The 12,198-nt window shown below is 38.8% G+C and overlaps 1 protein-coding gene across 8 annotated transcripts in view; it reads left to right on the forward strand.

Annotated features, from left to right (window-relative positions):
• ADTRP (androgen dependent TFPI regulating protein) overlaps positions 1-12,198 on the forward strand; it is a 144,545-nt gene that overhangs the window by 95,071 nt on the left and 37,276 nt on the right. For all 8 annotated transcript variants that reach the window (XM_078153606.1, XM_078153604.1, XM_078153605.1 and 5 more), the window contains one exon: positions 8,899-9,014. In XM_078153606.1, coding sequence (XP_078009732.1) covers positions 8,899-9,014 — 116 coding nt within the window. The remainder of the gene's footprint in view (positions 1-8,898; positions 9,015-12,198) is intronic.

Below are 12,198 nucleotides of genomic sequence, written 5' to 3' on the forward strand. Positions count from 1 at the left end.
TATAAAGATACTTCTCCAGCTCATTTTATAGATGAAGAGCTAAAGCAAACAGAGTCAAGTTACTTGCCCAAGGTCACATAGCTATGAGAGTCTGAGGCTGGATTTGAACTCAGGTCTTCCTGACTCCAGGCCTGGAACTCTATCCACTGCACCCCCTAGATGCAGCTCCCGCAAGATATATGAAGGCTAGAAATAATAGGGAGATATATTAGGAACCTGCTACATATGAAAGGTCTAGCTTAAGATAATGGCAGTGAAAATAGGGCAAGGATGTAGCATAAAGGATCACACATTTAGAGTTCTAAGGAACCCGAGAAGTCATTGATCCCTTCATTTTACAGATGAGTAAACCAAGGCACAGAGAGGCTAAATGATTTGCATGGATCACCCAATTAGTAAGTGCCTGAGGTGGAATTCTAACCCAGGTCTTCTTGACCCCAAGGCTAATGCTCTATACCATAATGCCTGCACCAATGTATGACAGAATGTAGAATCTCTCAGAATGAGAGATGTAGAAGAAAGCATTAATAATGTAAGTCTTGGTAAATACTGACGTGAGGAATGAAGGAAGATGATTATAAAATCATAGATTAAGAGTTGGAAGAGGTCTCACATGCCAACAAGCTCAACTTCCTGTCCCCCATTTTTACAGATGAGAAAACTGAGGCATGATGAAGTTGTGACTTACCCAGGGTCACAGAGCAATTAAATATCTAAGGTGGGATATGAACTCAGATTTGTTGTTATTGGGGCAATCAGGTTAAGTGACTTGCCCAGGGTCACACAGTTACTAAGTGTCAAATGTCTGAGGCCTGATTTGAACTCAAGTCCTCCTGACTCCAGGGCTGGCACTCTATCCACTGCACCACCTCGCTGCCCCTAAACCAGATCTTAATACTCAGAGTCCTATCCACCATGCCATGCTACCTCAGTAAATGAGAGGTGTGAAAGGAAATGTTAACACTATACATTTTAGTGGCTGTCTGCATATGGGGGAAGGAGGACGATTCAAAGATCCCTTTAAGCTTTCAGCAATGGGTGACTAAACGAATAATGTTGGCATCGATATAGAGACCAGCCAGTCGGGAGGGAGGGGAAACTGGTTTTATGGAAAAGACAATGAGCTCTCTTTTGAATATGTTTAGTTCAAAGGGTTTGATTTCTTCTTGATGCCACGTAGAAGTGATTCGTGTCTCAAATGTATCTGGATTCAGTCCAAAGAGTCACTTCCTACTCCAATTTAGATTACATTGAAGACATTCATTATTCATCAGTATTTCAACAGAAGAGAATTACATTGTCTCAAGGTGTTGACCAGCTTATGTATTAACCCAAAAGACAAAGGTAACATGTATTGTAGGTCACTTAAAAACACTCTTTAGAAGGAGAGAAAAGAAAACAGCATTTAGATGTTCAGCAACGTTTTTCCCTGGCATGCAATGCATCTTAAGCTTTTCTTCTATAACATAATTCAACATTTATTTCCCTCTCTGTGGTCTTCCTCCCACTCTCAACAGAAAAGATTTTTTGAGTTTTTCTGTCTTGGGATCATTCTTAGGGTGGGGCAAGTGAGGCAGATCACATAAGCTAAGCTCAAAGATCAAAGAAAAGGATATGACTCCTTTTTTGATGTCCCAGTTAGCCACTAACAAAGGCATTGACTTTTAAAATCATGGGTGTAACTGCTTTATGCAATAGACATGTTCCTGGAAAGTCATGAGGAAATCAAATATTTGTCAGGTAAGTAATATTTGAATGTACAAGTATATCTGGCTACTGAAGAGATTTCCTAACATGTATTCTTGAAACTTTCTGAGGTTACAAGTTATAGATAAATTACTGACCTGCATTGGCAGAAGGATTTTCCACATTGGGAGTTCCTCATAGGGATGAAATAGGTCTGGGAATCTTCCCCCATCTCCTATCTTTCCTCCTCCCTCAAAAGAAAGAATTCCTCATATAAAGTGAATGATCTTTTGATAAAGCAAAGAATCACTCTGGAAATGTATGTGTCTTAGTTACGGATTGACTTAGTATATATTGGTTTTGCTTAAAGCTGTATGGTGGAACCAGTTTATGTCTTGGTGAGGGAAAGATTTCTCAACATTGCTTAGAAACTACATTGGAAACAGGACTTAGCTTCTACAGTTGCAGTCTGTTTGGTTATTATTGGCATCATCAGCAGAAACCACTGAATGAAAGCACAAGGCTGAGGACAAGTGAAATAGAGGTTTTAATTAGAACAAATTTATCACGGTAAGGAAATGTGAATCTGAAAAAAATCAGATACCACTTGTCCAAAATATTCAAATGACAACTGCTATATTTATTGCCATTATTTGGCAGCATAATAATTCAGGTTACAAAGGTGTTAGTTCTCAATAAAACCTATCAAAGTCCATCAGCCTAAATCCCTGCTAGAATGTGAACTACTTGAAGGCAGTGATTATTTCATTTTTTAATTTGTATTGCTAGGGTTTAGCTCAGAACTTTGCATATATACTGTATATAGTAAGTGCTTAATAAATACTTTTTTTCATTCATTCATTCATATGCTTTATGACTCAATGACTTCACCACAAAGATGAAAATTGGTGAGGATGGTGAGAAATATATAGGAAAATATGGGTCAGGAATAAGGAATAAGAGAGGCCAAGACTTACTAACTACAAAGAAGACTCACACCTCTATGAGTATCCTCAACAAGAAAAGTATCAGTAGGCATTGTACATGATGAAGACCTATCAACATAGTTTAAGAATTACATTTTTAAAGACAGGAACCCACTTGTTATTAATGTGTAACTTGTTACTGATTATTTTATCCATCCTCAAATTATTCTCTAACCCATTTTCCATATCACCTGATACAAAACATCTCAAGCCTTTCATGTCACCTAGCTTTCAAATCTGACAGATGAAGACCTTCCCTCATTATTTTTTGATACAAGTTTTTATTCTAAACTTTAATACCAGAAAAACCTCCAAAATTTCACATATAAAGAGAAGAAAATAGAAAGAGGATTGCATATGAAACCATTAATTTCCATTTCATATTGTTTATTTTTCATGTATATATGTGTCTGTGTGTATGTGTACATATATATATATATATATACATATATATACATACACATACACACACATATATATAGTGACATTTACTCCCACAAGTTACTTTCAGAACCATACTGCTTGTCTGTGTCTGTCCCACTTAGAAATTCCTTCTGTTCTTTTTTGTATGCAAAAAAAGTTTCAGTGGCCTTCTTTTTAAAAACTATCCCTATTGCCAACCTCCCTCAATCCCCATTAAAAACTGAGAGAGAAAACAAAATAACAATGACAACTTTGGAATGAATAAGCATAATCATGCAAAATAAATCCACGCAGTCTCCATGCTCACCTTCATCCCCACTCATTTTTCCTACATTGAATTTTATGTTTTTACACCAAACTTTGGTGTAGGTGTTCAAACATACTGTGTTTGTTTCATGTAAGAATGAAATTCATCTGATGCTCTCTTCCCACCTCTTCCTCTGCAACTGTATATTCTTTTCACATACCCCAGCCCTTTTCACAAAGGCCAATCCCTATGTATAGATGCACTCTTTTTTTTTTCTTTTGTTTGTTTTTTGGTGAGACAATGGGGGTTAAGTGACTTGCCCAGGGTCACAGAGCTAGTAAGTATCAAGTGTCTGAGGTCGGATTTGAACTCAGGTCCTCCTGACTCCAAGGCTGGAGCTCTATACACTGCGCCACCTAGTTGCCCCCTATACATGCACTCTTGATCCCATCTTCTCCTCTTTTCCAATGAAATTTTCCCACAATCATCCTAAAGTGTATCCTATAAGAAGTGACTATAATTGATGATAATGAAAAGTAGGTAAGAAATGGGAAAAACAGCATCAACAGTAATTATAATGATTTTACATGGCATTCATAATTTGCCAAAGAAAGACAACCAAAAGAGATTAAAAAGCACCTCAGGCAATCAAACACTTGTCAAGTGAAAAGAGAGACAAAAGGCAAAAACAACACTGGTTTTAGAGTATTGAGCAGTTTGTAATATCTTACAATAAAGAGCGATAGTGAAACAATATAAATAATATTTCCTAATAACAGCAGAGAAACAGTGAAGAGTAAAACCTTTTTAAAGAAAGCTGGTCAAGAGTCCCAGTTAATTAGCTATGCTGAAAGTACTTAAGGTTGAAAAAACAACAGCAGACGCAAGAAAAATGGAAAAGATCTGCAAAAAAAGTTATGACAAAATTGAGCAAAAATACTAGAGTCACATGACTGTAACATTATAGTGCTGGATCTGCTCCCAGAGGAGACAGAAATGATACTGAGGACAAAAGACAGGTAAAGTGGGTAGATTGGAACACATACATAGAGAATATCTGTTTTGGATATTCTAACAAGGTGCCTCTCATTCACACAGCAAAATCATTTGAGATGTCTTGAAAGATATAGTAGCAAAAATAACTTTGACAACTTTCTCATGCTAAACATCGGGCAAGGCATTAAACAAGGAGACGTATGTTCATCAAAGATGTTCACCATTGTGACAGAGGTTTCCTATGAATGAAGAAGTCAATGAGTTACCAACAAGCATTTATTAAGTCACTACTGCATGCCAGACAATGGAGAGGCTGGGTTCATGGGTGTAACATATAGCAAATTAGAAACTTCAAAGAAGAGCAGGAGTAATAGATGTCATCAGGGAAATGTATCATTAGGGGGAAAATGGGTTGGTCATATGGGCAAGGATGAGGAATAACAGTTGGGCATCAGGATTGATGTGCTAGTATCCTCACAGCATCAGGAGAGAGCAAAGACAGCCTCTAGGAAATAAACAGAACCTTGTGTCAGAGGAGAATATGGACATAAGTCAAGCAAGAGGAACAGGCAGGCATGCGGGGGCAACCATTACCATTGGAGAGAACATCTAAAGTCATGATACTACAGACTATTTGAAAATTTGGATATAAGGAAGTTCCACTGCTATTTTATTTTACCTACCTTAAAGTCATGTTTTATCTCTCTGGTTAGCTCTAAAGTAATTCTTCCAAGGTCTTTATTTTTTAAAAAACAAAACAAAACTGAACAAATAAAATATATTTAACATTCCCCATTGGTCTGAGGTAGAGGCAGCTAAATGGTTCAGTGGATAGAGTGCTGGGCCTGGAATTAGGAAGATCTGAGTTCAAATCCAGCCTCATATACTTATCAACTGTATGGCCCTGTGAAAGTCACTTAACCTCTGTTTCCCTTAATCCATTGGAAAAGGAAATGGCAAACCACTTCAGTGTCTTTGCCAAGAAAACCCCCATGGACAGTACAGTTCACAGAGTCACAAAGATTTGGATATAACTGAATGATTGAACAACAACAATTGTGCTGAGGCAAGAAATCCCTGCCTAGATAAGGCCAGACATTTTAAGAGATACATATATGTGTGTGTGCATCTTATACACACACACACACACACACACACACATTTATATATATATATATATATATATATATATATAAACAAAAACCTCCCTTAGCACCATTAGGTAATAAATAAACCTCTCAGATGCACAAGGAAATGGCTGTGTAGCCATCATCAGAGATTATTTATGGTACCAGAGTGGTGTTTGAATTTGGTAAGGGAAGAAAGGATAAAATAGCTAGCAACATTTGTAGCACCTCACTAGAAACAGCATCAGTAGAATAAAGATCTTTGCATGCTAATTCTGATGGGCAGAAGACCGTTTATATTGGTCCACTCAATATAGGGAATATTCACTCCTAGGGAGTGACATGTAGGGAAGAACATAAAACATTTTCAGAAATATTGATGTCTGATTATTTTTAAATGTCCAGGCCTTTTATATTTCTTTTGGTGGAGAAAATTAAGCACTTACTCCCTTTCTTTAAAGAAAGAATATTTATTATATTATTATTATTACTTGTATATGTGTCCTGTCTCTCTTCCAGACTATAAGTTCCATGAGGTCAAGGACCATTTCTTCTTACTAAAACTTTACCTCTCTCCCAGGTCTATTCACAGTGCTCAGCACATAGTTGGTACTTAATATACATTTATTAAATAAACATCTGTGAAATTTTGGGATTCAAGAGAATGCCGTTGGCTGGGTCCACCTTGCTAACTCAATCCTTGGAGGCAGTAGAAGAAGGTGACCATGGGAGTTGTATGGACTTAGTGATGAACCTTTCTGCCCATTGTATAACAGGCAAACCCAACAGATCCTTTTGCAAGTTCTAGCCTTCTTTCCCTACAAACATTTAGTACATAATTTTTAACAAAGAAATTGCTTATACTAGCCACTTACATTACTTAACTCCAACCATTTCTCTATGACAATAACTTCCCAAGGGGAGGCTGGTAACAATTCTGGTGTATTTTGGCTCTTTCTTTATAAGACTGTTTTACAGCTAAATGGCTCAATGAGATTCTGGACATACCTATCCTTACATGACATCTACAATTCTTTTTCCTCCAAGAACCCCAGGTGGAACTAGGCACTGTAGAAAGGGCAGAAGATGAAGCTGTTCTTAAAATAAAATTGTCAGGAAAAAGGTGGGGAAAGCTCCCATTTTTCCATTACTGGTGTCTTTGCAGAGAGGAATTTCAAGCACATCCCACCCTGCAGATAGTTTTATTGACAAAGAAAGATGGACGGATCTCTTTCCTCCATCTCCTCCCGCTGTTACACATAATTGTTTCAGCCAGTGATGTTTTGTTTACTTTGGAATGAAATATTTTACCCCTCAGAGATAATTAATTTTTGTCAGCTTCCTCTTTATGAGGGAAACTGAGAAACTGTTAATTGAAATACAGCATGAGTCACTGTTTTCACTGATTTTTGGCAGCATCCTAATTTGTGTCAATCTCAGCCTAATGATTAGATTTTTTTTTCTTTTTTGAGCAGGGAACAAATTTGATTTTCTTTTCTTTCTTTCTTTCTTTTTTTCCTCCCTTTTCTTTTTTTTTTTAACATATGCTTCATGACACAGGCTGTACTGATTTCTGTTGCTGTGGACAGAAATACCAATACACTCAGGTTCCTGAGAGGTTTATGGCATCATGGTTGGCTATTCACAGTAGCTCGATATTTAAAAAAGCTAACAGAGTACAAGCTTCCTCTTTGCCTTTCCTTCCTCCCTCTCCCCCAGCCAGAAAATGAGATGCTTTTAAAGCCCTTTCAACTAGTATTAAGCCACAGTATATGGCCCAGCACTAATGACATCACTGAAGTGAACTTCCCAGAAGCCATTAAGAAGAATTCATTTGGAAAACCAATTGAATGTCACCAGTGAAGGGCAGGGTTTTATAACAGGTGACCAGTCATGCATGCCTGTGGTATTTGTTGTTAAAACATTAATCACAGCAGACTCATTTATTTCTAATGCAAATGTACTACATGATTCCACAGGAATACCATTGCCAATGACCATTAATGTACAAAATAGAAACTGTTAACTGCAGGCAGGGTTCATAAAACCTGTTAGATCAATGGCAAGTATAATGGGAGAATTAATGGTTCTTAATAGAACTTGATTCCTTTTGGCTTTCTTTCAAGAGTGAGGAACTCCATGGCCTTACAGGTAGCTGAGTTGTGAGGTGGGGGTGGAGGGTGGCAGCAATGTCTTGATTTCAGAGGTCCCCTGGTTAAAGAGAGAGTTCACTTTATTTGATGGAGAATGATTATACACCGTTGTCATGAGATCTGGGTTCCAATTCAGGCTTGAACACTTAACTAGCTATCACCTTACACAAACCACTTCACTTTATCTTGGTTCCAGTTCTCCAATTTGTAAAACAATACCTTCTAAGACTACACCTTAGTCCAAATCAGAGACACTGTGTTGCAGTGAACAGAACACTGTGAGCTTACTGAGTTCAAATATTGACACTGCCACTTACCACCTGGGTGACCTCGAACAAATACTTCTCTCTGGGCTACAGTTTCCTCATATGTAAAATAAGGGAATTAAACTAAATGGCCTTGGAGGTCCTTTTCAGGTCAATACTTATGGAACTATAATGTATTGTGTCTCCCAAGCAATGTAACGGTCAAATAGAGCCAAGATAATGTAGTAGAAAGGACAGGAAACTTGGAGTTGAAGATCTGGGTGTGAGTCACTGCTGTGACACTTATGAACTGTGTCACCTTTGGAAAGAGACCTCTCTGAGCCTTTTTTCTCATCTCTAAATGGGTATAATAATACTTGTCCTCTCCACCTCACAGGGTTGCTATGAGGAAAGAGTTTTGTATTACTATAAGACATGGTCTCTACTTCAAAGTCTAATCTGGTTGAGGAGACAACATGTAAACATGAAATGATTATAAAACAATTCAGTGGTTAGATTGGGGGTGCAGATTTTAAGTGTCAGAGAAGGGAAAGATTGGAGTGGGATGGAGTGGTCAGAGAAGACTTAATTGATAAAATGGAATTCTTGTTTGTTCCTGGGAATAATGGACTTATGTGTGAATAACTTGGGTGATAGGTAAATAGTATCAAAGGAAAGAATGTAAGTAAATGTATGAAAGTGGGAATACACATGGCATGCCCAAAAGTCAATGAAGAGACAGGCCTTGATGGAGCAAAGCTGTTTGGGTCATAAGGTTGAGGAGAAAGCATGGGGCTAGATCCTGAAGGACCTCAAGAGCCAGGCAGTTGAACATGGCTTGATCCTACAACAGAGCCATTGTGGATTCTTAAGCCAGAGAATGACGTGGTCAAATGGGGTGTTTTTGAAAACTTGTGTCAAACAGCTGAATGAAGTATGGATTGAAGGGCAGAAAGATGATTACAAAAATTCAGTTCAATGTAAATCATCATGTTCCTTCATCTCCTGTTCTAATCCCTTCCTTCTTTTCCCTAGCACACTGCTGTGTTACCTTTTTCCCAAATGGAGGCCATTCTCAATCCGCATCGGTATCCATCCAAGAAAAAAGGGCTCACTTTATTAGGCTGTGCTACCATTGCCTACATCTGCTGGTAAGAACCTCAAGAAGGAAACTTTGGGAAGTTTTTTGAATGACTAATGCCCACCTTTTACTCTAATACACTAGAGTAGGGATGCACTACTGCACTAGAACTCTCTACATCCACTATGACTCTTACTTCTGGGCTAAAAGAATGTAAGCCACTGCTGAATTTTCAGTCAAGGAAGATTGTTTCTTTTTAATTATGAGACCTAGAAAAACAACTTGACGAATGCTGCCTCTCAATCCTAGGCATGCTCCCTCTGTCAAACAGAATTAGTCATTTGAATGCTACAATTGTTATGTTCCCCCTCCCCCCTCAATCCCACCTTTAGCACGTTGTCTCAGTTTGCAATTAAAATACTTTAATTGTTCAGTGAGCCAAAGGCATCTAAACTTACTCCATATTAAACTTTCCCTGGAGTAGTCTGTGCTGGGTTCTGTTCATTCCTGTAGTCAGTTGTCATCGTGGGTTGATTTGCGTGAACATCAGGCATGGAAGTTCCTAAGGGGCATTTGAACATTTGGCCAGGGATCTGAAGAACAGGCCACAGTGCAGAGAGGACTGAGGTTGTAGCTTAAAGTATAGAGCAGAGGAGAAACAGCAGTAGCTAGCTAAGAAGCTTCCTTTTTTCGATGCCCTGAGGAGTCTTACCCCAAGAGCCACCAGCAATAGGAGCGCAAGTCCATTCTGGCTGCAGCCATAATATCAACATTCACATTCCACATTGTGTTTAGATCCACGGGCTGGTTAACTTTTCTATTGTGGATATAACAATCCTTTCCTTCTCTTCCTTCCACCCCATGTATCTCTCCAGTGCCTCCATCATTCTGGTTCCTCCAATCCAAGCCATTTATGCTTACTGCATTAGAATGCTCATCTAGTCAAGGGTACTTCCAGTTTTCTCCCTCATTCTCCATTTTCAATTCAAAAATTCATATTGACTAGCCTTCATTAGGTGAACTATATTCCCTTTCAGGAGCCCCTCATTCCTACATTTTAAACCATGGTTCAGAAATCCCAACCAATCTCAGACATCTTCTTAACCAGCTATTTACTTCTCAAATGTGCTTTTCTCTTCTTTCTTTCAACCAGTAGTGATGAAAACATCATCTGCATCCCTAATGTCTATAGTTTCTAGCCAAGAAGTTCATAATCCCTAGCAATGACTTCTAGATTCCTTTTAGCAATATCATTTGACCTCTACCCCTTCCCATTCCCTCTCCCCATGAGTCACCAGCAGTGAGGAGTGGCCCTCAAGTTTGACAAATGTCAGATTCTCTGTTGCATCCTAAATACATCCTCGTATCTTGTCATCTCTGTCTCCAAAATATTTGTGCTACATATCCCATTCTCTCCACTTACACAGCCACCACTCATGTCCTCATCACCTCTCAGCTAGACCTTTGCAACAGGCTTTGGTCTCCTTGGCTCAAGTCTGTCCCCTCTCCAGTCCAGTCTACGGACCTCCCTATAGTTGAGGTCAGGGGAACATATGGGGGCTAAGGTCCTTCTCAGCAGGGAGTCACCAATTCCTACTTGTAACAGCTGGCTAGCATGTATAAAGTACTTTAAAGTTTGCAAAGTGCTCTACATCAGAGAGACCAGTCTGTCCTTAGTTTAGACATTGGTGTTAATTGTCATCAGCTGAAACACAAACAGAGCTCTCTGCAAGCCACCACCAAATTTTCCTTGCTTTCCATAAGACCCTTAATCTTTTATTATTATTATTATTGTTATTAGGTCAATTTGTCTTAATCCCAGAGAGGAAACATGACTTGCTCAAATTCACAAGGACATTAGGAGAGCCATGACTAAAATCCAGGTCCTCTGACTCCAAATTCAATTATTTCTTGATGGACAGAGTTATATTATCCTACCTTTCATTAAACTAATCTCTTTTTTTTTCTCTTCTCAGAAAGCTCCTTTCTCTCTCATACATCTATCATTCTCTATTGGCTCCTTCCCATCAGCCCACAAATATACTTGGGTCTCCCCAGTGCTAAAAATAATTCCTTTCCTTAAATCTTCTGTAGCATCTTGCAACTATCTTATCTATCAATTCACCTTCAGAACAAAACATCCTTAAAAACTAACCTATAACCAATGCTATCTATTCTCTCCTTGAATTATTCTTTCAAAGGTCACTAATGAACTCTAATTGCCAAACCCGGTGCCTTTTTTTTTCCAGTTTCCATTCTCCTTGACCTTTCTGTAGTATTTAGCACTGATGATCATCTCCTTTCACTATATGCTCTCTCTTTCCTTTGCTTCCAAGACACCAGCCTGTCTTTGCTGTCTGCTTCTGTCTCCTTCATTTGCCTTTGTCTTCACCCCTTTTAGGGGTTGGTTCCTCAAAGTCTTGTCCTCAGCTTCTCTTTATATTCTGTCCCTTTGCAGTCTCATCACTAGGTTACTCTTGCTAGGATCCCTCACAGCATCCTTCTTTGGGAATGGGAACTGAGTAAAGCTCAGCTGTGTCTGCAATTTAGATAAGCTATGCTAGACAGCATCTGGTCTTCCAGCTTTCACCATTGTGTGCTCTCTCTCTCTCTCTCTCTCTCTCTCTCTCTCTCTCTCTCTCTGTGTGTGTGTGTGTGTGTGGCTATTTTCATCCCTAACACCTGTCACCACATTAACTAGCACATTTTTCCCTCACCTGATTTTAAGTTTCTTGAAGGGAGGGATGGTTTCACTTCTGTCATCCTATTCTCAACAATCCTCATTATGCCTTAAACTGGTAAGTGCTTAATTAATGTTTTTTAATTGAATTGACTTCCATATTCCCTAACTTCCTGAAAACCTGAACTACCCCCTACTCCTACCATTCCCCACACCCATGTGCCAGATTTGGAGTCAGAGGAACTGGGTTCAGATCTTAGCTTTTTCCCTTTCTAGCTTTGGTAGATTGGACAAGTCATTTGACATCCCTAGGCCTTAGTTTCTTCATCTGTAAAATAAGGAGATTTTCCTGTGATTGCTCAGGTCCCTTGAAGTAAATTCATGATCTTTAAGAATCTCTGCTACAATATACATGAGAGGGCTGAATATCTAGCCTTTCCTTGAAAATCTCTAATGAGAGGGAACTCACTACCTTTCAAGGCAGGCCATTTACTACCCCATCCTCCATCCTATCCCTAGCAGTAAAAGCTATGGGGGAAATCTTTCTGTGTAAACAGCTTTGACTATGACTCTA

This window comes from Phascolarctos cinereus, unplaced genomic scaffold (assembly GCF_003287225.1).
Source record: "Phascolarctos cinereus isolate Bilbo 61053 unplaced genomic scaffold, phaCin_HiC Scaffold_4;HRSCAF=312, whole genome shotgun sequence".
In the NCBI taxonomy this organism is placed as follows: Eukaryota; Metazoa; Chordata; class Mammalia; order Diprotodontia; family Phascolarctidae; genus Phascolarctos; species Phascolarctos cinereus.